The 27,665-nt window shown below is 38.9% G+C and overlaps 1 protein-coding gene across 2 annotated transcripts; it reads left to right on the top strand.

Moving 5' to 3' along the window:
* The first annotated feature begins 370 nt into the window (after positions 1-370).
* LOC106870062 (uncharacterized) lies at positions 371-27,665 on the top strand. 2 transcript variants are annotated; one of them, XM_014916031.3, is made up of 3 exons: positions 371-2,089; positions 9,767-9,868; positions 24,852-27,665. In XM_014916031.3, exon 3 carries the CDS (start codon positions 25,245-25,247, stop codon positions 27,660-27,662), a length of 2,418 nt encoding a protein of 805 aa, XP_014771517.2. In that variant the 5' UTR covers positions 371-2,089; positions 9,767-9,868; positions 24,852-25,244; the 3' UTR covers positions 27,663-27,665. The 2 variants fall into 2 exon arrangements, with proteins under 2 accessions (XP_014771517.2, XP_089219307.1); XM_089363181.1 differs by lacking the exon at positions 9,767-9,868 and having other exon boundaries at positions 1,203-2,089.

The raw sequence follows: 27,665 nt of genomic DNA, 5'->3' as shown, positions 1-27,665 counted from the left end.
ATTATTCCTAAACTCCCTATCCTTTCTTCTCTACGCCTTTCTCTCTTTCTCCTTACCATCAATCTCACTTCCCTTTCTCTTTTCCTTACTTTCTTTCCCCAATCTTTCTTCGCCCTTTTCTCATCCTTTCTCTCTCATACACATTCTTATATTTCCCTCCTACTTTCTCTTGTTCTATCTTTCTCTTCCTCCCTTTTACAAACTTAGTTTTTTAACCCCTCTTTCTCTCTCTCTCTTTTCATTCACTCCGTCTTTGTCTCTGTTGTCTCCTTTTACCCATTCTTTCTCCCTCTTTCTTTCTATCCTCATTTCCTTATTTTTTTACCTCTTTCCTCCCACCTCTTACTCTCTGTTTCTCTCTATCTTTCTCTGTTCCTCACTCTCTATCTCTATCCTTCCCTCTCTTCTTTTTCTCCTATCTCACTGCCTTATTTTTTTCACCTCACTCTCTTTTCCTTCCCTCTAAGACTCTTTATCTTTCTCTTTCCCCCTCTCTCTTTCACCTATCTTCCTTTCTCTCTCATCCTCCCTTTCTCTATTTCTGCGATAAACTGAGTCATTCTGTGTAAAAAAACCAAAAACCAAAAACCAAAAACCAAAACCAAAAGACAACAAAATAGATAAGAGAAAGGAAAAAAAAATCGGTAGCAACAACAACAATACAAAACAATAAAAGCAAAGTTTCCGAATAAACTTAAAAAAAGCACCACAGCTCTGCTCTGTCTGTGTGTCACGCTGCTGGGTTTTTTATTTCTTTCTCATTTTTTTATCTACCTCAGCTTCACCTCCTCCCCTTCTTTATCTCTTACTCCCACTCCTACTGTCAGCCTCTTCCTACCTCTAGCCTATCTTTAACCTATCTCTGCGTTGATATTTTTTAACGTTTTTCCTCCCCTTCCCCCTCATATCTCTCTCTCTCTCTCTCTCGCTTTCCCTCTTTCTGTACATCTTGTATCTCTGACTCTCTCTCTCTCTCAATGTCATTTTCCCCCCTCTTCTTCTCTGGCCTATCCTTCTCCACCTTTCTTATATATCCAAGTGTTTTGTTTTCTCCCCTTCCTCCTCCTCTCAAAGTTTCCTTCTACTTTTACTCTGTCTACATCACTTAACATGTTTTTTACACACACTCTGTCACTTCCCCCTCTCTTTAAACTTTCTCCATTTCTTTCTCTCCTTTCTCTTTCTCTCTCTACCTCTTTCTTTTTCTCCCTCTTTCTTTTTCTCCCTCTTCCTCTACACATCTAACTTACTATCCTTGCTCCGTCTTATCCTCTAACTCGCTCTCTTTCTACTTCTTTTCTCTTTTAGCGACCTTTTTATATATTGCTATATATTTTTTTCTTTACAAAAACAAAAAAATTACAAAAACATCCAGAAAATAACCGTAAAAGAAAAAAAAAAGCAGAATTTATTTCTTCCATTTTTAATTCAAATTTTCCTTCCATTTATTTTTACTCTTTATTTTATGCTGTCCTTTGGTACCATGTTTTTTTTTTCTGTATTTTAACTCCATCATATTTTTTAACATTCTCCCATTCCTTTTCCCTGACTCCTGGTAGAATCTGACATCCACTTCGACTCGTAGTTCCATCCTTCTTCAGGATAACCCATTCTCTCTCCATTTTCCTCCCCCTCTCTCTCTCTATTTTGCTTCTCTCTCTATCTTTCTTTATTCTCCTCCCTCCCCACTCTCAATGTTCTTCCATATCTTTCACTAATTTTCCCTCTCTTTCCTCTCACTCTCTGTCATCTCTCCCCCTCTAACAAACATCCTACCCTGTCTAAATTTCCTCCCTACCTCCTTCTTTCCTCTCATCCCGTACACATATTCTCTATTACTTTTTTTTTTTTAAGCATCTTCCCCATTCATATACCCTACCTAATATTTCATTCCCTCTCTTTCACTTCCATCTCTCTCTCTCTCTAACTCACCCTCATATTCCCTCCACCTTTCTCAGTCAACTTAACAAAACAGTCTCACACATACACACACTTTCCTTACTACAGCCACCACCACCACCACCACCACAACCACCATCACCACCACACTACTACTACTATTACTACAGCTGCTGCTACTGATGACCAGGTTCGTTATTAATTACTATAACCGTTATTATTATTAGTAGTATATTTTTTTATGTTTATTTACTTTATTATTGTTATTACAATTCTTCTTATCCTCGTTCCCCGTTGTTCCTATTGTTGTTGTTCTTCTAAATAGTACCGCAATTCATCTTTCTATTGCTCTACTGGCCCGTTTCCATGACGTTCTGGTGAGATGGGACATATATATACATACACACGCATATCACTCGCACACACACACCCGCTCTCTCTCTCTTTTTCTCTTTATATATATATATATATATATATATATATATATATGTATGTGTGTATGTGTGTATATATATATATATATATATATATATATATGGACGTGCGCCGACATATTCATATGTATATATACACACACACATACCTTGTGTCCGTACATACACACTTAGCAAACATATAGGTAATCACACACATATATATGTTACATATAGAGGTGTAAGCTCATTGTCCACATTGGTTCCCTCTTGCTTCCAAAACCTACACACGCACACCTCAAGTGGTTTTATAACAGAGGAGGAGGGGAGAGACATAAGCTAAGAAAATATTCCAATCCCCCCCCCTCCATACATACACACACATGCTTATATAAATAGACTGTGATATGAATATAAATAGATTCTAATATGAATATAAATAGATACTTATATATCAAACTACTTGCGCAATATTTATTTACAGAGAGCAAGGTAAGCCTCTTCCGCTAAACGAGGACCGCGTGACGTTGTGGCTATCTCGCCTCGTGCGAGAATCGAACGTCGCAAATGTCATTCGGAAAGGCATGAATGTCACCACATCCCATCGTATATCTTCCTCTTTTTTTTTTCTTTTAACTTTGAGAATTTTTTCTTTTGTGACTTGGTCGCGATAATCTTTGGTATTTTCTGATTACTGATCCCTAAACTACAGATTTAAAATATATACACACTCACACTTTACATACATACATGCATACACACACATGTATATATAATTCACACAAAGTTTTTTTGGTAGTCGTCCCTTCGTGGGAATACACATATGAGGATGCGTGTGTGTGTGTATATACATACGTGTGTGTATTCCTGTGTTGTACTTTCTCCCCATTTGAAAAGAACGATCGCTAATATACACATATATATACATACATAAATCCGTTTATGAGTCAATTTATAGTTTTGTTAGAATTATAAAAGTTGGTCAAATATTTCACACCCCATAGTATGTGTCCACATGATATAACGCAAACCAAAGAGTGAGCGCCTATGTGGGGTCGCTAAACATGCAAGAAATAGTAGCCAGTTCTCATAAATCTGGCCCTTCTCTGTTGAATAAGGAGAGGAGACTGGAGAGAGCCTTAACGAAATGAGATGGTTACAGCTGGAAAATCTAGGATTAAACCCGACATCTGGCTAGAATGAGTGTGTGTGTGTGTTTACGTGTAAGTATATGTGTGCACAATTATATACCTGTGCAAGCATTTGTATATGTACGTACATATATTTGTATGTATATATATATGTGTGTGTGTGTATATACATATACATTCACACACATTATTTCATACGTATATATGTATATAAATATGTATACACACACACACACACATACATTCATTGTATGTACATATATATACTTCTATTTATATTCACCCCTTTTAAGGATTTAGTTGATCAAATCCATCTTTCTTTATTTAAGTCCGAAACCTATTCTGTGCCGTGTGTCAGAATTCATTCAAAAAGCATTGGCCAGCGCTGAGCCATTGTGGAAGATGAGACTGAACCTGGAACCATGTGGTTGTGAAACGATCTTGTTAACCACAGCCATATATATATATATATATATATATATATATATATATATATATATATATATATATATAAATATATATATATATAAATATATATATATATAAATATATATATATATATATATAAATATATATATATATATATATAAATATATATATATATATATATATATAAATATATATATATATATATATATAAATATATATATATATATATATATATATATATATATATATATATATATATATGCACGGCTGTGTGGTAAGAAGCTTGCTTCCCAACCACATGGTTCCAGGTTCAGTCCCTCTACGTGCCACCTTGGGCAAGTGTTTCCTACTATAGCCTCGGGCCGACCAAAGCCTTGTGAGTGGAATTATTAGTTGGAAACTGAAAGAAGCTCGTCGTGTATATATATGTTATACATTTCTTTATGTCCCCAAAACTTAGCGGTTCGACAAAAGCAGCTAGGCTTACAAAGAATAAGTCCTGGGGTCGATTTGTTCGACTAAAGCATGGCTACAGTCAAATGACTGGAACGTGTAAAAGAATATATAATATACACACGTACATTCATCGTTGAACAAATCGACCCTGGTACTTATTTTTCTTTAAGCCTAGGGCTTTTTTCTGTATATATATATACGGTGGGCTTCTTTTAGTTTCCATCTACCAAATCAACTCACAAGGCTTTAGCAGGTCCGAGGTTGTGGGACTGAACCCAGAACCATGTGGTTTGGAAGGAAACTTCATACCACACAGTCTCGCCTACACCTGTCTCATTATCATTAACATCACCAGTTTAGGTTTGATTTCCATGTTAGCATGGGTTGGATGTGTTGTCAGAGTTCAAGTCATCTGTTAGCAACAGGAAAGGCATCCAGCTGTAAACCATTGCCTCGGTGACATGTTTCTTGAATTCATAATAGCCTAGAAGAACAGACATAAAAACAAATAAATGAATATGTACATATTTATGTGTATATATGTACGAGGGGGTGCTGGAAAGTTCCTGGCTTTAAGAGCATCGCGAAAGACCTGGTTGGAGGCCCAGACATCCAGGTTCTTTTACAGGACGTAGGAAAACTGAAGGACTGCTGCAATATGCATCACCTGACCATACCAACACAGTCTTTTCTTGTGCATGTTACATCTCATGCCCCCTTATGTCCAATTTTTCTCTCAACACATTTGCACTTTGTTATACATGCACACTGACATTGTACATTCGGCAGAGCAGGCTAGCTTCATTTTTTCCCACCCTTTGCATAACCTCTGCATTCATGGCCAGTGTTGCACTACCATGTAGTATTACTGTTCACACACAAGCTTCATACAATTTGCCTTTCACCCGAGAAAGAGGACTTTTATCACCATATTGGTACTAACTCTCTGAACTTCCTCCATCTTGTTCTTATTCTAGTTACTACACTTTCAGAGCATTCTCCTCCACTGCTAATTAAGTCACCTAGGTAACAGAAACTATCCACTACCTCTAAGGATCCACCAAGGTATTCACGTAAACCTATTTCCTGTGCATTGCTGCTGTGTGTCAAAGCCTTTGGGTGATTCCACTACACCTCATATTTGTCAATATATATATGCCTGTATATATCTACATTTATACAGGCATATATATATACATACATTTATATGTATAGATATCTGTTATATATATATATATATGTGTATATATTAGGTCTTTTATGTCACAAATCTTCAAGAGTCTTCATCCCTTCTCATTTTTTTTTGTACCATATCCATAGCCTTCTTGTATATTGGTGGAGCCATGAGGATGCTGTCCATCATGTCTAAGTTTGTTCTCGTTCATTACTGAATTGGTTTGCACACAGAAATGGCCTCTCTGCTCATCTATCAGTCCTGATGGTGCATTTGCAGAAGTAACTGTTGCATATCACAAGTCTAAATTTAATTATTGTCACATAGATGCAGATATGGCTATGAGGTTAACAAGTTCACTTCCCAACCAACAAGTTTCAGGTTCAGTCTCACTGTGTGGCACTTTGGGCAAATGTCTACTATATCCTTCGACCGACCAGAACCTTGTGAGCGGACTTGGTAGATGGAAACTGAAAGAAGCCCACTGTATGTGTGTGTGTGTGCGTATGTCTAAGTTCATATATGCCTTGTTTCCATGTGTGTTCACTGGCTTGTAACTATTGACTTTGCTGATGACTTCTACTTGCAGTCCACTGCAAAAAACATGTTTGCACCTCTTGGCATGTTGTGTGATCATCATAAGCAAAAGGTTCAACCATAAGGTGTCGTTTGATTTAAGGCTTTTCACATATATAAACATGTACAGGCCATTTTGATGTTTGATATCCTGAGAGCTTATTGCCTCACTTTGAAACAAGTGGACATTGGCAACAAGAAGGGCATCCAACTGTAGAATACTCTCCCCCAACATACTCTTATCTTATGCAATCATGGACAAGTAGATGTTAAACTGATGATGATGATGATGGTGATATTTTATGTTGGTACCTTTATTTGTTTTTCAACAATATGCCTAGTCCATCCCTACCATCACTGTTGCCCACCTAGAATAATTTATACCTCTGTTCCTCACTCATGATGGATTTGATGGCTGGAGCTCCTGCTCCACCGTACCACTTGTCCACCACCACACATCTCCTCCAGCATTGCTACAATGTGTTCGTACTTACCTTTCATTATGCCGACAACGATGATGGCAGTCCCTAAAGACTTGTACTTGACAAGAAGAGGGAGGTTCCCAGTGCTTAAGGGGTTGGGTGTGGAGTAGGTTGTCTGATGTCAGGTTTCTCATTTGAAAAGAAGAATGCTTTTGTGATTGTTTGATGATGGATGACTTCTCGGTTTTGGTTGTAGATGTTTCCACCTGATCGTTCCCCTATTGTACACTGAACTAACCTGGTAAGTGTGACTCCTGTATGCCTTCTTCGTCCCTTTCATTATATTTGTGACTGTTAAGGTGGCTTGGCTGGCAGAGTCGTTATTGCTTCGAACGAAATGCTCAGCGGAATTTCTTCTGGCTCTTTATGTTCTGAGTTCAAACCCTGCCTAGGTCAACTTTGCTTTTTATCCTTTCGAGCTCAATAAAATAAGTACCAGTAGAATATGGAGGGAGTTGATGTAATTGATTACCCCTTCCCCTAAAATTGGTAGGTTTTACCAAAATTTGAATCCAGTTAAGGTGGCGAACTGGCTGAATCATTAGTGCATTTGACAAAATGCTTTGCAGTATTTCTTCCAGCCTTATGTTCCGAGTTCAAACTCCATCAAAGCTGACTTTGTCTTTTGTCCTTTTAGGTTTGATAAAATAAAGTACTAGCTGGACACTAGGATCAATGCAACCAACTAGCAAAAACACACACACAAAAAAAAAAAATAAATAAATTCAAGACTTTTACCTACAAGCAGAAAAGATTATATTTGTGATTTTGATATGGTTTCCATGGTTGGATAACCTTCCTATCACTGATCATTTTACAGCATAGTGTGAGTGCATTCATTGCGTCACCATTACAAGAGACCTTGTCTGTCATGGCTAGAGTTCCCTCTACACTGTGACAATTATTATTCAGAATTGTTCGCCTCCAAGACAGCTTATTTCTTCAGCAGTTTGCGGAGTCCATGTCCCCTCCATGTAGGTTTCTATTCAGAATTACTGCTCTTCTACATGGATTAGCTTCAGTGGTGCACACTTCCTCACTGAGCAGGATTTTTCAGAATTTCTTCTCTCTTAGTCAAGTTGCCCTCTTTATGGTTCATCTCTCTCTCTCTCTCTATATATATATATATATATATATATATATATATAAGTTCAAAAAAACAACAAAATGAGGACGTGATACGGATAGTATATATATACACACACACACACAAATATGTATGTATGTATGTACGTATGAGAGAGAAAAGTACTCTTAGTCCACAAGAGTCACACCCACACACACAGCCACTAAACAACCCACACATCATCTCTCCCTCTCTCTCTCTCTCCTCCTTATATTATATATATACATACGAGAGGGAGAGATTTTGTCTCACACTTGGATCTTTGGATTTATAACTGTGTGGGTTGGGTGGTAGCCTTTTGTGCTGCGGAGATAAAGTGACGCTCTCACACACGCACACACACATACTGAAAGTGCAGCAGTCAGACACATATGGCCATGTACAGTGTAAAACACACACATGCACATTCATATCTACGGTGTGGCACTGTGTAACGAAAATACAATATATACTGTCCTGGGGACACATATAAGTACACAGATCCATGCAGAAATATGACAGAACTGAGAGAATGAGAGAGAGAGAGAGAGAAACGAGGGGGGACAGCTTTAAGACACAGTGGGACCTGCACACGTTCATACTTCCTTATTCTCAGGACGGGCCCCCATCACAATACCCCTCCCCATTGTAAACACATGCTCACCTCTACTGCACACACATGAAAAACACCGTGTCTCTCTCCATCCACACACACACACATATACAGGAGGAGCAGCACAACTACCAGCATTATTCCAACATCCACCGCATCTGTAACGCCACCACCACCACCGTTACTATATCCACCACTGCTACTACAAATCCACCACCAACACCACTTTTGCACCCCCCCCCACCTTCATCAATTACAGTGCCTTCCTCCTTCCACAGAACCGCCTCTCCCTGCCGTCCGACACTACATCCAGCCAGCCATCCACACAACTGCTTCCAATAGAACTGTTGTTGTTGTTAGTCAAGGTTCTCCCTCTCTCAGTCATTAGCTTTCTCTCTCTTCTCACACACAATTTCTCTCTCTCTCTGCTTCTCACACTCTCAGTCTGTCTCTATTTCTCTATCCATCGCTCTCTTCCTCCCTTTCTCTCTCACACACACAAACAAGGCGGTGAATTAAAGAAAATAAAACGAAAAAAACAAAAACAAAAACAATAAAATATATAACAAAAATATACAAGACAAATCAAAAAACACAAAGCAAGAACTCAAGAAAGAATAGAAACAGAAACAAACTCAAAACAACGACGAGGAGAAGCAGAAAAATTCTTCACTTCCATTTTTATATTCCTTTTAAAACTAAAAACTAAAAAAACAGCCCAAGAAAAAACCCCAGTATTTAAAAAAAGACGAAAAAAAAACATTTCCAAACAACAAGAACAGCAATAATTGTGACGAGTACAATAGCAATAATAATCGAAAGTGGAAGAATGGCAAAATAACTACAAGAGAAATTATAATAATCCTGAAGGAATTTTAAAAAACCCAAAAAAGCGAAAATTGATGTGGGCACGCGCGTGTGTGTGTATATATATATATATATATTAATTCATAGTGTTTATATACATATATATATATGTTATATAATCTATAGTATGTATATGTATATATATATATATATGATTATATAAACATACGATTGATTGTATAATACAATTGATTAGCGTATATATATATATATATATATATATATATATATATATATATATACATATAATTTATTATATAACTTAATGCATTTATATATGCTACTCTCTAATTACATTTATATATATATATAGAAAATGATATATCAATTAAATCTCGTAGATAATTAATTAATTAATTAAAAAACGTATTTATATATATATATATACATATATATATATATATATATATATATATATATATATATATATATATATATATATATATATATATATATATATATTAGTTTAAAAGGCAGCTTTTCAGAAGCCAAATTTTCTTGCACAACAACATTACTACTCCTCATTGAACGTCATTCATCCATTGATCCCCTCCAGTTATGAATCCATACAAGAGTTTTGTTTTGATCTTTACTTCTTCAGGGAGTCTACTCCTTCGCAAACAATGTCCGAGTCGGTCAGTAAACTTCACCGATCCAAGTTCAAGCGCGGGCCTCGCGGGACAGCTGGACGTACACTTCCTTGGTGAGTTTGCCCACAATGTAAAACATATATCTTTCTCTCTCTCTCTCTCTCTCTATGTATGTATGTATGTGTAGTGTGTATATTTCTGTCTCATACTCTCTGTTTTTATCGTCCTTTTATTTTCCATTCACTGATATATTCAAAACTCCGGCCACATATGTGTATATATAAAATGCTTCTGTATGTATTCGCATTTGATCACGTATATAATATATATGTAGCTGTTTCTCTGTGTATGTATATATACTCACACACATATTCGTTCCAATCCAGTGCTTTATTCCGTCGCTGCTCAGAGTTTTCCTATGCGCAATCCTCCTGAAATTTAGGGGGCAAGCTCCTTCTTTTGTCGACTGAATGTTCACACTGAGTAGCGACAGAGTGACCCATAGACTTCTCGCGAATAAATAAACTCTTGATGTACTTTATCCCGTTTCTACATCCAGATGCGCGCTTGTATATCTATCTATCTCTCTCTCTCTCTCTCTCTCTCTCTCTCTCTATATATATATATATATATATATATATATATATATATATATATATATATATATATGTATATGTAGTTTTATACGTATTGTTTAGTCACATGTTGGCCCTTTTGGAGCTGGACCTATGATCGAAGGCTTTCCAACCGTGACCATTCTTTTATTTTCTTAGCCATTGCATCCAAAAGATGCCCCAAAAGGTGTTTTCTTCTAAGATAGCAAGGTTATGATGTGTGAGATCTGGTTGCTATTTCTAGCGCGTCGAGTGACCGCTTTGGCTCATTGTGTTTGTTGTTAAAGATTTGGAGGTAAGCTTCCGGCATGCTGAGAGCTCTCACCGGTTTCGTTGCCTTGTCTACATTAATTTTTCGCCACCCAAGCTGCTAATGTGCTTGAAAACGGCATGATCATCATATATATACCTTATCCCTGTCCCCTTGTGTCTATACGTACTAAATATAATATGTATGCGTGTTTGTATACATACATGCATATATATATATATATATATATATATATATTTACACACACACACACACATATATATATACGTACATTTGTATGTGTATGTATTAATGTGTTTATATGCTTGTGTGTATGTGTTATTGTTCAGCCCCAGGTCTTCCCTAACTAAGCAGACCTATGATAAAAAGGCATTTTGTCCATTTCTCAGGTATTGCGTATCTATGATTCGATGATCCTTTTTAACGAGGTTAATAGATTAATTTAAGGGGAGATTTAGCTACTATTTCTAGCAGACTGATTAACCGCATAAAGGCTTCTTCGTTCGTCTTCACGTTTTCGCTCCCCTCCCCCCAGCGTCATGACTACCACTACTACTTCTTGGTGTCGTCGTCCTCTTCCTGTATCTGACATCACTGCCGTCGGGAAAGGGGTTAAGAAGAGGCGACAGAATGTCAACCCACCTCCCTCTCTAACAACGCACACACATATACACCTATGTGTGCAGGTTTTTGTTGATGTTGTATGTGATGTCGCCTGTCTCCTTTCTCTTTCCCCCTCTCTCTCACTCTACCTTTCTCTTTCTCTATCACAGGCTATCTCTGACTCTTTCTCTCTCCTTGTCAACTCCGTTGTACATCAAATAAGCATAGCACGCACACATATAGAGGAGACATACACCTTACATCTATCACCCTCTCTCTTTCTACCTCTATCTGTCTCTTTCAATATATATAAACATAACGCGCGTGCACACACATATACACACTTACGAACACACACACACGCACACAAACAGATATACGCATGGCTGTGTGGTTAAGAATTTCGCTTTGCAGCTACATGGTCCTGGGTTCGTTGTCAGTGTGAAACATATTGGGGAAAGCATTTTCTTGTATGGAGCAAATTAAGCAATACCTTTGGTAGACACAAACTATTCAGAAGTGTGCGTGTGTGTGTGATATAGATGTTTTGCATCCACTTTCCATGCTGGCATGGCTTGGACGATTTTATGGATCCAACGGGTTGGAGGACCTCGTATTGTTCCAGTGTCTCGATTTTGGTATGGTGTCCGTTGCTCTATGTCCTTCCTAATTCTAACCACTTTACACAGTGAATTGAATGGCTTATTTTCATAACTCTACGACGAGTGAGTTTGCTGTGAGGAGATAGGGTGGTTGCTTTAAGTGAGTAGTTCAGGAGTTCGGGTATGCTGCGAGGATTAGAAACAGGTGCTCCAAAGTGATAAGGTTTATATATGTTTCTAGGTCCACCAGGTCTTGTAATAGAGGAAGTTTGACGTGGATACTATTAAGAGCTGAAACCTATACAGCAATTTTCATGCAGTGAGTGCATCCATTCCCACTTATAAACAGAAATTGGCACAGGCGTAGTTGCGTGGTAAGAAGCTTGCTCCCTAACTACATGGTTCCAGGTTCGGTCCTATTGTGTGGCATCATGGCCAAGTGTCTTCTGATATAACCCTGGGCTGACCAAAGCCTTGTGAGCGGATTTGGTAAACAGAAACTGAAAGAAGCCGGTTATGTATATACGTGTGTGTATGTGTATATATATTTATGTGGGTGTCTTTGTGCCTGTGTTTGTCCACCACCACCACCGCCTGACTACTGCTGTTGGTTTGTTTATGTCCCTGTAACTTAACAGTTCAGCATAAGTGACCAATAAGTACTAGTCTTTAAAAAATAAGTCCTGGGTTGATTCGTTCAACTAAAACCCATCAAAGGCATTGCCCCAGCATGGCCACAGTCAAATGACTGAAACAAGTAAAAGATAAAGGAATAAAGATGATGGTATGACATAAATTCATTAAAGGTTCTGATCGTTTCGATAGTTATCTGAACAATTTCATCAACTTACACTTTCGTCTGAACATATAAGAATTATATAGGATCATACGAGGGTGAGTCACAAAGTAATGCCATTTTGTTTAGGACAGCTATAATTACCAACACAGGAACATGTATCATACATCAAAATGAAGCTGGTCCTCTGGATCACATCCCTACTTCTCAACATAGTCACCGTTTCTCTCAATAGCGATGTTCTACCTTCGAATGAGAGCATGTATCCCTGCTCCGTAAAATTCTGTTGACTGTTCTTTGAGCCACTTCTTCACTACAGTTTTCACTTCCTCGTCACTGGACTATCATCATCACTGCCTCATGAAAGAGGGTTTCACTTCCTCATCCAGGGAAAACGTGGTGCTCCAGTATGGCCACAGTCAAATGACTGAAACAAGTAAAAGAATATATATATATATATATGTACATGCTGTTGTGTGGTAAGAGGATTGCTTCCCAACCACATGGTTCCAGGTTCAGTCTCACTGCATGACACTTTGGGCTGGTGTCTTCTACTATAACCGTGGGGTAACCAAAGCCTTGTGAGTGAATTTGGTAGACAGAAACTGAAAGAAGCCCGTTGTATGTATGTGTGTGCATATACATATACATATGATAGATAGATGGATGGATGGATGAATATGTATGCACACACTCAAATAAGCACAGGTATGACTATTTGGCCAAATAATTCACTTGGAAACCACATGGTCCAGGTGTGTGGTGTTGTGAGTAGGTGTGTTGAACTATGGCGTGAGAAGCTTGTAATGTGTGTGTGTGCGTGCATGCACGCGTGTGTACGTGTATCTACAGGCATGCTAGTGTCTGTTTCTGTGTTTCCTCTCTCTCGACATTTGCAGGCTGCATGAAAACAAAGTCACCGTTCAAATAGTATTGTTCTCTACAATCTACCATGCAAACATGTCTGGCAATTGAGCTGTCTGTTGTAAGAACTAGGCAGAAATGTTAGCTTATGTGGATATAGGTGAAGCTTGACAACAGGAAGGGCTTCTGGCCACAGCAAATTTGCTTCAAGTTTTGTTTGCCCCCAATGCAAGCATGGAAAAGTGGCTGTTAGAATAATGATGATGATTTGTGTGCGTGTATTGGCAATACTAAGGCAATGAGCTGGCAGAACCGTTAGCACACCGGGCGAAATGCTTAGCAGTGTTTAGTCTGTCTTTATGTTCTGAGTTCAAATTCTGCTGAGGTTGACTTTGCCTTTCATCCTTTTGGGGTCGATAAATTACCCCTCTCAGCAACATCAAATTCACTCATCCATCCACAAACTCTCTCCAAGTTTCCCTATCGTTTATAAACTTCATGCGGTGGTCATAAACAAATGTTATTGTCATAAAGGCAGTGTCCTTTGTTTCCAGTCTGCCATGAAAACATGTCTTGCCATGAGAGAATATTACCCTCCTTGAAAACAGGTGAAGACTGGCAAGAGAAAGGGCATCTGGATGTAGAAAATCCATCTTAACAAATTCCATCCGATCCATGCAAACATCGAAAAGTGGATGTTAAACAATGATGATGATGATATATGTGCATGACTGAATGGTTAAGATGTTCACTTGCCAACCACATGGTTTCAGGTTCAGTCTCACTGTGCAGCACTTTGAGCAGGTGTCTACTACAACTTTGACCCAACCAAAGTTTTGTGGGGGAATTTAGTAGATGGGCAACTGAAAGAAGCTTGCTGTGTATGTGTGTAGATATGTGTGCTCGTGTGCGTGTTCCTCCTTGTCTTGGCTTCACACACTCGTTAGGAATGACTGTTACTATTGTACGACTAGCGTTGTTCTTTTGCAATCATCTGTAAAATCATGCCTGGCCATTACGCTATTCATGCTTGAAGGATTCAAGGGAAATATTACCTTAATTGGGAACAGGTGAGGGAAAATATCCAGCCCTAGAAAATTTACTTCAATGAAATTTCATCTGACCTATGTAGGCATGGAAAAGAGGACATTTTGTGTATATGTGTGTGTGTGTACATATATATGAGGGGTTGCTGTTAGTTCCTGGCTTTGAGTAAAAAGAAATGCAAGAGGATCAGTTAATGATTTTATTCAACAGATTCCTCTCTCAGATTCTCACACTTATTGCAGCGGCCCTTCAGTTTTTCTAAGCCCTGTAAAAGAACTTGGAAGGTTGAGCCCCCAACCAGGCGTTTTGCAACACCTTTAAAGCCAGGAACTTTTCAGCACCCTTTGTATATATATCATCACTGTTTTAAAGTGGGTGGCATTAAGAGGGATCTCCAAGCCAAAACAGATAATGGAATCTGGTGCAGTTCCTAGCTTTGCCAGCTTCTGTCAAACTGTCCAACCCATGTCAGCATGGAAAATGAATGTCAAATGATAATGGTGACGCTGATGATTGCTCTGATGTCCACTTTTCCATGCTTGCATGAGACAGATTTTCCACATCCAGATGTCCTTCCTGTTGCGAGCCCTTACTTATTACCACACCCTTCATGTTGCTAGCCCCAGCTTCTTTGATATATATGCGTACGTAAACGTATGAATATGAATATGCATATATATATATATATGAATATATATGTGTATCAGGAGGGACTCATAGTATTTGAACCAGAACATGTAATTATAAAAATCGTAGCCATTTAATTAAAGTAGGGGACATAGTGCATCTATGTCCCCTTTTTTCCCCCTTTTCTGTGATGAAAATCAGTTTGGTTATTAGCATTCATTTATATATAAGAAGTTTGCTTCCCAACCACATGGTTCCAGGTTCAGTCCCACTGCATGGCACCTTGAACAAGTAAGTGTCTTCTACTATAGCCCTGTGTTGAGCAAAGTCTTGTGACTGGATTCAGTAGACGGAAACTGAAAGAAGCCCATCATTTATATATGTGTGTGTGTGTCTTTGTGTCTGCTTTTATTCCCCCCTCCCACTGCTTGACAATAAGTGTTGGTGCGTTTATGCTCAATTCATTCTACTAAAAATTCTTCAAGGTGGTGCCCCAGCATGGCCACTGTCAAATGACTGAAACAAGTAAAAGATAAAAAAATATAACTAAGCACTGCATTCATTGATGCATTCTTTGAGGAAACTCCAATGATGTGTTTGAGTGTAGTATATATCATCATCATCATCGTCGTCATCATCATCACCATCATCCTTTAACGTCCATATTTCCATACACGTACGGATTGGATGGAATTTGATGAGGCAGGTTTTTTAAGGCTGGATGCCCTTCCTGTTGCCAACCCCCACTTGTTTCCCATCTAAGGTAACCTTTCTCCGTGACCAGACATATTCGCACGGAAGATTGGAGATGAAGGACACTGCTTGCGTGATGGTGACACTCGTTTACAGCTGTCACATGATGTCAACACATGGAGACACTAATGCACACACATACATTCATGTTATAGGTCTACCAGTCTCCGTCTGCCAAATTCATTCATGAAGCTTTGGTTGGCCTAGGGCTATAGTAGAGACACTTGCCCAAGGTGCCTCTCTATGGGCCTACATCCAGAACCATGTGGTTGGATTAGGGACTTCTTATCACACAGCCATTTTTATATCATGCTTATTGTATTTCAACCAGAGATAAACATCTTTTATGAACATGCTGTGTTTAAAAACAATATATATATATCAGAGGCAGACGAAAACCAACCAAACTGTATTTCATTGCAAAAACTGAAACCACCTTGGAACCACCGGCTTGTGCTGAATCCATGGAAACACATATAGTGACTCTCCAAACAGTAACAATGTCTATCTAACTGGTTTCTAATGTTATTAATTCACAAACAGCATATTTGATGATAGATTTTTTTTAAATCCAATACCATTCACGGCACCAATGCAGGAATTACAAATTATCTGACCACATGGCTTAACCTACAGTTATTTATTCTATAGTGCAGTTTGTCGTGATACTATCTAACCATCCATCTGTCTGTTTCTCTATCTATCTGTCTGTCTGTCTGTCTGTCTAATTTAACTATCTGTCTATCTAATTTCTATATCTATCTATCTGTCTATCTTTCTATCTATTTATCTGTCTGTCTACCTCTCTCTCTCTCTCTCTCTCTCATCTATCTATCTATCTATCTATCTATCTATCTATCTAATTTAACTATCTGTCTATCTAATTTTGATATCTATTTGTCTATCTACCTCATGTGACCTTGTGAGTAGGATATGACACTCAATATTATCAGAGCATGGTTTTAATTCCCAGTCTGAGTGGTGCATTGTGTTCTTGAGCAAGGCACTTCATTTCATATCTCTCCTCTCCATTCTGCTGTAAATGAGTTCCAACAAAAACTGAGTAAACCATTGCTTTTGAGTAGAATTTAGTGAAAGGGACAGAAGTCTGCTGGTGCTGATGCCAGGTAAAACGTCATCCAGTCCACCCTGTAATTAGGAAGAGTAGCCATCCATGGAAACCAGGCCAAAACAGACAATAGAGCTTGGTGCAGCCCCTAGCTTTTGCCATTTTCTGTCGAGGCATCCAACCCATGCTAGCATGGAAAACAGACGTTAAATATGATGATGAGGAGGAGGATATATATATATAATACAAGTAATAAATAATAATAATATATATATATATGGCACGTGAAAAGACATTCGAGTGAGATCATTTGCCAGTGCCGCTGAACTGGCTCCTGTGCAGGTGGCACGTAAAATACACCATTTTGAGCGTGGCCGTTGCCAGTACTGCCTGACTGGCCTCCGTGCCAGTGGCACGTAAAAGCACCCACTACAGTCTCGGAGTTGTTGGCGTTAGAAAGGGCATCTAGCTATAGAAACTCTACCAGATCAGATTGGAGCCTGGTGTAGCCATCTGGTTCACGAGTCCTCAGTCAAATCGTCCAACCCATGCTAGCATGGAAAGTGGACGTTAAACGATGATGATGATGATGATGATATATACATACACACACAAACATACATATGAAGCTTACGCTCAGTAAAGGTTAACAGTACCTTTGAAGTTTTGACTTATCTTACCTTTGTCAGACTCTGTTACAAAGGCAGGCAAGCCAAAACTTTGAAATCACTCCTTGTAAGAGTTTGGTATGTATGTATCCCACTAAAATGTATTGAACAATGCTTTGGTTTAATGTTGGCATAAAAACAAACATCTTCACCGATAGATACACCTGAACCAGATGTCCAGTATCCCACCCATGATGAACTGATGCTAGATAGGTCAAAACAATTCTAGTGATCAATAAACATTCTCGTATCTTCCATCTTCTGTCTCTCTCATTAATCATATATATATATATATATATATATTCTGTTGTGTCTGGGGAGAGTCATTCTCTTTTAGTGCCTTATAATTTAACACACTCACCTGTTCAATTTCCTTTCATTTACGTATTTATTTTTCCTGAAAAGTAAATGAGTGGAAACTGAACAGGTGAGTGTGTTAAATTATAAGGCACTAAAAGAGAATGACTCTCCCTAGACACAAGAAAATATGCTTCAACACACGAAGACACGTATACGTACCTATGTAGCATACCCCTATACATACAGACACACTAGTAACCCCAACTAGGCAGCCAAAGAATGATATCGTCATTAATATTTTTCCCTCTCTCTCTTGGAGAGACACCACAGCCGTAGCCTACACCAGTGTCACATAACCAGCCCATTTAAAATGTACCTTTAAATCGTCGGGTGACATCCCATGCTTGAGGAAACTTATTGAGTCAAGTAAATCAAAAATCAAAATTCAAATCAAATCACAATCAAATGGAAATTGTAGTTGTGGCCGATACCAGTGCCGTCTGACTGGCTCCCTGTGCCAGTGACACGTAAAAAGCACCATCCGAATGTGGTCGATACCATTAAACTATTCACATGGCTGCAGTCCAATGAGTGAAACAAGTAAAGGATAGAAGATAAAAATAGCATGTGTGAGTGTGTGTATGTACGTACATACTTATGTGTGTGTTTGTCTCCCACCACCACTTGACAACTGGTGTCGGTTTGTTTATGTCCCCATAACTTAGCGGTTTAGCAAAAAAAGAGCAGTACAAGGCTTTACAAAAAAATAAAGAAACGATAAGTGCTGGGGTTGATTTCTTCGAGTAAGGCTCTCAAGGTGGTGCTCTAGCATGGCGGTAGTCCAATGACTAAAACAAGTAAATTATAAAAGAAGTGTGTTTTTGAATCCTAGATCCAGGAGAATCTTCCTATGGGTTGGTGCCAGGAAGAGTTAAACACACAACTTGTACCGATTCCAATGACATAGATGTTTTTTTATTTGTTTCAGTTATTTTGACTGTGGCCATGCTGGAGCACTGCCTTTTAGACGAAGAAATTGACCCAAGGACTTATTCTATTCTATCAGTCTCTTTTGCCGAACCGCCAAATTACGGGGGGACGTAAACATACCAACATTGGTTGTCAAGCAACAGTATGGGTACAAACACAGACACAAAGGACACACACAAATATATACATACATACATATATATATATATTAACTTGCAAGTGGCTGAGCACTCCACAGACACGAGTACCCTTAATGTGGTTCTCAGGAGGGAGATTCAGCTTGACACAAAGTGTAACAAGGCCAGCCCTTTTGAATTACAGGTACTACTCATTTTTGCCAGCTGAGTGGACTGGAGCAATGTGAAATAAAGTGTCTTGCTCAAGGACACAACGCGTCGCTGAGAATTGAACTCACGACCTTATGATCGTGGCCTAAATACCCTAACCACTGAGCCACGTCTTCACTGTATGCACAACAATGGAAATAGTGCAATACTTTCCTAAAATTTAGCATGTAATCTTTAAACATGTGCAGGCATGACCATGTGGTAAGAAGTTTGCTTCCCAACCACATGGTTCTGGGTTCAATCCCATTGTGTGGCACCTTAGGCAAAATGTCTTCTACTTTAGCCTCAGGCCAGCCAAAGCTTTGTAGACAGAAACTGAAAGAAGCCTATCATATATCTATCTATATATATATATATATATTCGGCACGTAATAGCACCCCAGTGTCATGCAAATGGCACCCATGCCAGTGGCACGTAAAAGCACCCGTTACCCTCACGGCATTAGGAAAGGCATCCAGCTGTAGAAAACCATGCCAAATGAGACTGGGGTCTCGTGCAGCCTTCCAGTGTGCCAGCCCAGTCAAACTGTCCAACCCATGCCAGCATGGACAACGGATGATAAATGAGGATGATGATGGTGATAATATGTTTGTGTGTTTTTGTGTCTGTGTTTGTCCCCACCACCACCACCACCACCGAACAATTGGTGTTAATGTGTTTACATCCCCATAACCTAGCAGTTCAACAAAACAGACTGATAGAATAAAACCTGGCTTTAAAAAAAAAAAGAACTGCAGCCGATTCATTCAACTTAAAAATACTTGAAGGCGGTGCCCCAGCATGGCCACAGTCAATGATTGAAACAAGTAAAATATAAAAGATGCTGATGCCTACTGTGAAGGCATATCATCTGGTGGTTTGGATATTGCATACTGGATTGTAAGACCATGGTTTCAATTCCTGACCTTGCATTGTATTCTTGAGCAAGACACTTCATTTCGTGTTGTTCCAGCCCAATCAGCGGTAAATTATAGCTGGGAGGTTAACTCTGTGACAGACCACCATCCTTAGGGGATGGTGATCTCATTCATTTATGTATCAAGGAAACTGGATTAAGGCCCAACCTTAACGAGTTCTAGGGCTCAGGATAGATCTTATTCTAAGTCATAGGTTCTCAAAGTGGTTGCTACCGCACCCTTCCCCAGTGGGGATTTTAACACCAGTGCTACCTGACTGGCTCCCATGCCAGTGGCACGTAAAAAGCGCCATTCGAGCATGGTCATTGCCAGTGCCACTTGACTGGCTCCCATACAATAGAGGGGTGAAAGAAGTAACAAAATAAAATAAAAGAATTGTAGAGAGTGAATGAATGTTAGAAAAACAGAGAGAAAATTATGTATGTATGATATTGAAGAAATGTATTCGGGAAGAGAATAGGTGGTAGGTGATTTTGATAGAGGAGAGAGAGAGAGAGAAGAAATAATGAAATATGGTTGTGATTGTGAATAATGAAGTAGTCATGTAGCTCCCTTACATCAAGAAACCCATTCTTCTCCAGCCCTTTTCTCTCATCCTTCTCTACTCCTTATTCTCCTAGAATAAGGTTGTCCCTCTCACCTGCTTCAGAGGTTATAATCTTGTAAGCTGCAAGGTGACGTCAGTAGTGTTGATGGCATGAAAAAAAGACCCTGTCCATGCTTTAACGTGGCTTGCATTAGGAAAAGCATCCAGCCATAGAAACCATACCAAACCAGACGCTAGAGCACAATGCAGCCCATGGACCCCCTAGATCCTGTCAAGCCATACAACTTGTGCCAGCATGATACATGGACATTAAATGGTGATGGTGATGGTGAGTAAGAGTGCATGAGTTTAAAAAAGGTAACTTCAAGTGGAACAAAGAAATTTTGAGTTACGGAGAAACTGGTCAACTTTGAAGAGAAGAAAGACGTTCAAGATTTTCCCCAAAAGCCAATTCTCAATGGGAATTAGAGAGATGGAGTGTGACAGAAGGACAATATGGCTTGAGTTAAAAAGAATAACTAAAAGAAGACAGAATGAAACACAAGAAGAAAATGGCACTTTGCGTGATGCAAAGAGCTGAATTACTGAAAGGAAACAAAACGTACCCTGTCATATTTGACTAGTACCACAATAGTGTGTGTTTGTGTGTGTGTTATACGGCATTTACAAGCACATATTAATCCTAATAAATTACATTGCAGCTAATTATATATATCTGTAAATTGTACAAATTGTATATATCTATATAAACAATATTAATCTATTTATAAATAATACTAACCCATTTATAATACATTATTCACAAAGTTATACAAACACACACACACACTCTCTCTTTCTCTCACTCACACTCTGTCTCTCACACATACATACATACATACACAACTTAAGCCTTACGTACTGAAACCTCTCTCTATATATTTCTGTCATCTCAACCTGTCCACCCTTATTTTCTCCTCTTCCTTCTCCTCATGCACTTCCTCCTTCCTTTCTTATCCAGCAATGGCAGTGTACAGCGGGGAGGAAGCGTTGTCTGTAGTTTCTTTCTTTCACCTCTATCTACTCCCCCTGTCTGTGTATATGTGTGTCCGTCCATTGTTCACTACATCCCTCTCTGCCATCCCTAGCGAAACCAACACCCTTTTCCCCTTTTCCACTCTTGATCAGTATCTTATTCCCTTTATTGTAGACAGGAAGGCCATAGGAAGGGGCTTGAAGGATAGCGAGAGGATGGATGAATCCATAGTTAACATAAGAGGGGTGTGAAGGGGTGAGGAGCCATAGAATTAAAAAAAATAAAACAGTGATTCATAACTTGCTAGCTCTGTCTGTCTGCCTGTCTTTCTGGATGGATGTGTATGTATGGTTGAATTGATGTTTATAAGTATGCTGGATGCACGTATGGATGGGTAGAAGTATGGGAGAGTGAGTGTAACATGGCTGTGTAATGTAGGTGTGTTGTATGTACAATCCTGGATATGTGAGTCGATATGTGTTTTTAAATGTTTGTGTGTGTGTACATATGTGTATATATGTATGTGTATGTAGACACGTGTTTTCGTGTTTCTCTATGTACTTTTAAATGGCTATGATTGCGTGTGTGTGTGTGTGTGAGCTCCAATTGCTGGCTTTCTGTGCCCTCAACCCAAATTAAAAAGCAGCACTGAAACAAGAACCTCTGACCTCTCAACCATGCTGGACCAAACCAACCGTGACAAATTGCTTCTTCCATATCCTCTGACTACTACCCATCCATTATTTCACCCTACATTCCACCACCACCATCCCAGCCTCCCCCCTCTCTCTCTCTCTCTCTCTCTCTCTCTCTCTCTGACTACAGTACAGCCATTTGATAGATAGAGAGAAAGATACACAAACAGACAGATAAATAAACACCCCCTTCATCCTCACCCCAGTCTGCTGAAAGGGAGAGTATCAGTTAATACTGATCTATCTTTCTCTCTCATCTCTCAGGCCCTCTTTATCACTTCCCCCTCCTCTGTCCGGCTTACTCTCTACCCAGACCCTTCTTTCCTCCCCCCTCTCTCTCTCTCTCTCTTTCTCTGTGTTCATTCTGTCTTATCAGTGTCTGCCTGTCTGTCTGATTAGTTAGTTTTTGTTTTTCTAATTATCTGTTTATCTACACTAATCTTTTTGTCTATCTAACTCTCTTCCTGGCTAGCTGTCTGGACTAATCTCCATATCTGTTAATCCAGCTGTCTGTTTATTAATTCACTTATATTCACTTCTTTCTGTTTATCTAATTGTTTCTTTCTTTGTTAACCTCTATTCTTGCTTTTACTCTCTCGAAGTCTTTGTTCACACACACACACACACACACTTTCCTTTGTGTTCAACTGGACTAGTTAATCTGACGACTGTCCCCCCACTTATCTAACATCCAGTTCTCTCTGAATACCAAACTGACCATATATATATATATTGGGTTGGCAAGAAAGTAATTTCGGTTTTTTAGTGTGAACATAAGTCATTTTTTGTCTTTCATACAAAGAATGAACTTTAATCAATTACATGTTTTCCATTTTCTTCGATGACGTTTTGCCCTCTTTCAGGCAACTTCATAATTCTGCGCTCATTAAACTTCTGGTCCTTATCAGCCAAAATCTGCAGCAAGTACAATTTCAGGTCATCTTCATTTACTGAAAGTTTTACCATTCAAAAAATTTTGCAAACTTTGAAATAAATGTTAATCTGATGGTGCAAGGTGAGGGAGGGCTGTGTGGGGGATGTGACATCACTTCCCAACCCAGCTCCAATAAGTTTTCAGGAGTTAGCAAAGACGTGTGTGGTCTAGCGTCATGATTGTTTTATGATTTATCAATTCTGTCGTCTTTCTTTGATTGCTTCCTCCAGTTTCATTAGTTGTTGACAGTAAACATCTGAATTGATCGTTTGGTTCCTTGGAAGCAGCTCAAAATACACAACACCTTTGCAATCCCATCAAATTGACAGCAAGACCTTTTTTTTTTATGCAGTTCAGCTTTCGATATAGTTTGTGCCGGTTCATTACACTTGGACTATGATCGCTTTTGATTGATGTTATTGTAAACAATCCATTTTTCATCACCAGTGATGATTCGTTTCAAAGAAAGGTCAATTTCATTGCATTTGAGATGCATATCACAAATATTGATTTGTTGTGTTAATTGAATCTCTTTCAATTTTATGTGGAACTCAAATATCGAGCTTCTTAACGAGTCTAAGACATTTTAAGTGATTTTCAATTATTGTGTGTGATACATTTAACCTCTCTGCAATCTTTCGCACAGTTTATATGATAATCAGATTCAATTATGGCTTTGATTCGGTCATCATCAACTTCAGTAGGTCGACCAGAATGTTTATCTTTGAGTGAAAAATCTCCAGAACAGAATTTTCTAAACCATTTCTGACATGTGCCTTTTCTTAAGCAATCAACACCAGAAACTTCACACATCTCTTTGTGAGCCTCAGCAGCTTTCTTGCCTTTACAGAAATAAAAAAGCAAAATATGGCAAAAAATGTTTGTTTTTGCACTCCATGTTAAAATTGACACTAAACAAATTTACAATTAGTAAAAGTGCAATTTGCTTCTAAAGTAGGCTAAAAGTAACGGCTATCAGATGTCAAAAGGGAAAAATCATAACATTCACAAAACTCATTCAAAAAAATCATAACTCTATCTATTTGTGAAAAGCAAAATTACCTTCTTGCCAACCCAATATATATATACATAGTAAATCCCCCAAAAATGAAGAACAAGCACAAATATGTAAAGTATTAGCAGACACTCAGGGAAGGAAAGAAGAGCTCTTCTTCAGAAACAGAGAAAAGTCCAATGGAAAAGGAAAACAGGAAAAAAAATCGCCAACGATTCACATGTGGTTACATTTTGAAATATATATGTGTGCATGTGTATGTATATATATATATATATATATATATATATATATACACACACACATGTGAAATCGATGGTGATGATGATGTACATACACATATATATATAATTTTATGTTAATTTAATGATTTTATTTGATCTTTTTTTTATAAAAGTATTTGTTTTCTCTTTCTTTCCAGATGCCACTTTCCATGCTGCTCCTATGTTGAGACTTCAAAGTCCAATGTTAATTTGAATTAGAAGAATCCCTGGAGGTGTCAGAAATACATCTATCCTTCCTTTCCCACCATCCTCTCAATTTATGAGTATGTGGCACGTTGAATAAATTTTGATTTTAAGGCTGGTCTTCTGTTCATGGGCCGCTGAGAACATTGTTAGTCTTGTGACGTCTGTGAAACTACATTCAATCCGGACATACATAGAACAGACAAGAAAAAGAGAAAAAAAACAGCAACAACATTGACAATAACATTAACAACAATACTCAATGTTCTTTTCATTTCCACATTTGATTGATTTTTGAACTTGGATAAACTGATTCATTATCGCACAAGTACCAACCCATTGCCAAGATGTATCCTTTTCAACCGATGTTTCCAATGACCAACCAACCACCGCTGTATAGTGGGCAGCCGGTTTATCCAAGCAGTTATCCAAAGTGTCCAGAAAAGACAATGCCACTTGCTGAAAAGACTTACAGTTCAGGTGAGATGGGCAGGAAAGATGTTCCTACCACTCTAGGATCACCTTCAGCAATGGACGAGGCTGGCAGAGAGTCGCTTCCACCCCATCACTCTCCCTCGCATATGTATGACAACAAGCTACCGCAACATCAGCCATTGGAAAAAGATTTCCAGTGTAGTTTCTGTAAAAAAGGATTCTCAAATCAGTTTTTTCTAAAGAACCATGAACTCACTCACACAGGACTGAAACCTTTTGAGTGCAGTTACTGTGGAAAAGCCTTCACACAGAAAATCAACCTTAAAAATCATCTGCGAACTCACACTGGAGAGAAGCCATTCCAGTGTACAGTTTGTAATAAATCTTTTAGTCAGCGTGGTAATTTGAAGCTTCACCTTAGAACGCACACTGGGGAAAAACCATTTGCCTGTGATGTCTGTGGGAAAGCCTTTTCCCAGAAGATTAATTTAAACGACCACAAAAGACTTCACACAGGAGAGCTCTACTATTGTCAGTTCTGCAAGAAACCATTTTGTAACCAGTTTTTTCTAAAAATACACGAACGTACACATACAGGGGAGTTGTATAAATGCACGTTCTGTACAAAATCTTTCACTTTACAGATAAATTTGAAAAATCACTTAAGAACACACACAGGAGAGAAACCATTCCAATGTAATGTCTGTAATAAAGCATTTAGTCAGAGAGGTAACTTAAAACTTCATTTGAGAACCCATACAGGAGAGAAGCCATTCGCATGTGACATATGTGGAAAAGCATTTTCTCAAAAGATCAACTTGAATGATCATAAGCGTATACACACTGGAGAGTTATTTTATTGTAGCTACTGCAAGAAATCATTTTGTAACCAGTTTTTTTTGAAGATCCATGAGCGTACACACACTGGTGAAGTGTTTAAATGTGAATATTGTAGCAAAACATTTTCGCAGAAAATCAATCTTAAAAATCATGAAAGAACACACACTGGTGACCGACCATTTCAGTGCCATGTTTGTTCAAAAGCTTTCAGCCAAAGAGGTAACTTAAAACTCCATCTCAGAACTCATACAGGTGAGAAACCATTTGCCTGTGATGTCTGTGGGAAAGCCTTTTCCCAGAAGATTAATTTAAACGACCACAAAAGACTCCACACAGGAGAGCTCTACTATTGTCAGTTCTGCAAGAAACCATTTTGTAACCAGTTTTTCCTCAAAATCCATGAACGTATACACACCGGGGAGCTGTATAAATGTGATTATTGTCCCAAAGAATTTACTCTTCAAATAAATTTGAAAAATCACATGAGAACGCACACAGGCGAAAAACCATTTAAATGTAACCTGTGTGACAAAGCTTTTAGCCAGAGAGGTAATTTGAAGCTTCACCTTCGCACCCATGCTGGAGAGAAACCATATTGTTGTGACCTTTGTCCTAAGGTATTCTCGCAGGCTGGTAACTTGAAAACTCATCTTCGTACTCATACTGGAGAGAAGCCATTTAAGTGTGAAAGTTGTGGGAAATCTTTCTCGCAAAAGGCAAACTTAAACAATCATAGGCGCACACGTACAGGTTGTGAACTCTTCACGAAGAATCCACAACCACAGGCATCGCAAATGCATTCGCTGTCATCTCCAAACTCTTCTTCATCTTTGTTGAACAGTGGAAGCCGAATGAGTCATCAGTCCTCGAACCACACCCAAGAAAAGCCTCCGTCTGCATTCAGCACATGTGAGAGTGAATCTCATATTGCCACTCACAAACGGCCTCGACCCGGCTGCGAGCCTCCCCTCCCTCAACCGCCCCCTTCGATGTTGAGTGGGAACAGCACGCCTACTCACTCCACACATCCGCAGAACAAAAGCTCTTCCCCATTTAATACATACAGCCCAGAAACACATAGCAACAAACATCATCAGCACATACCAAATTCTTCATCACCACCAATCTCATCGTCTTCACATAAAAACAGCATGAAAGTCAATCAGGGTGGTTCACCCCACCCCGGGCCCATGTCATTAGCACATCACCGAGATCCTCATGTGCAATCCACCCAGTTACAGACTCCTTCAATCCCAGTTTCTCATACATCCACCCCAGCATATCTGCACGAAATGCCACAGAGTTGGGAGAGCAACTATCTGTGGTCTAGAGGGTACCCCATGCCTCCTTTGCTTGGTTCCAGCTGGCCTAGCGTTCCTTCGAGCTATTCCTGTGGGGTCAAGCAAGGTAAACAAACTTCTTGGAACAACATCCAAGGCATTCACGCACCTTCTAAGAGTAACTCCGACCACTACGGCAATGACAAATAAAAA

The sequence above is a fragment of the Octopus bimaculoides genome, chromosome 14 (assembly GCF_046866305.1).
Source record: "Octopus bimaculoides isolate indiv1 chromosome 14, ASM4686630v1, whole genome shotgun sequence".
NCBI lineage: Eukaryota > Metazoa > Mollusca > Cephalopoda > Octopoda > Octopodidae > Octopus > Octopus bimaculoides.
Note: the sequence above shows the minus strand (reverse complement) of the source record. Positions and strands in the feature narration are given on the sequence as shown.

Excerpts from the sequence above, each read along its gene's own strand:
- LOC106870062 (XM_014916031.3), top strand. The coding sequence starts at position 25,245 with ATGTATCCTTTTCAACCGATGTTTCCAATGACCAACCAACCACCGCTG.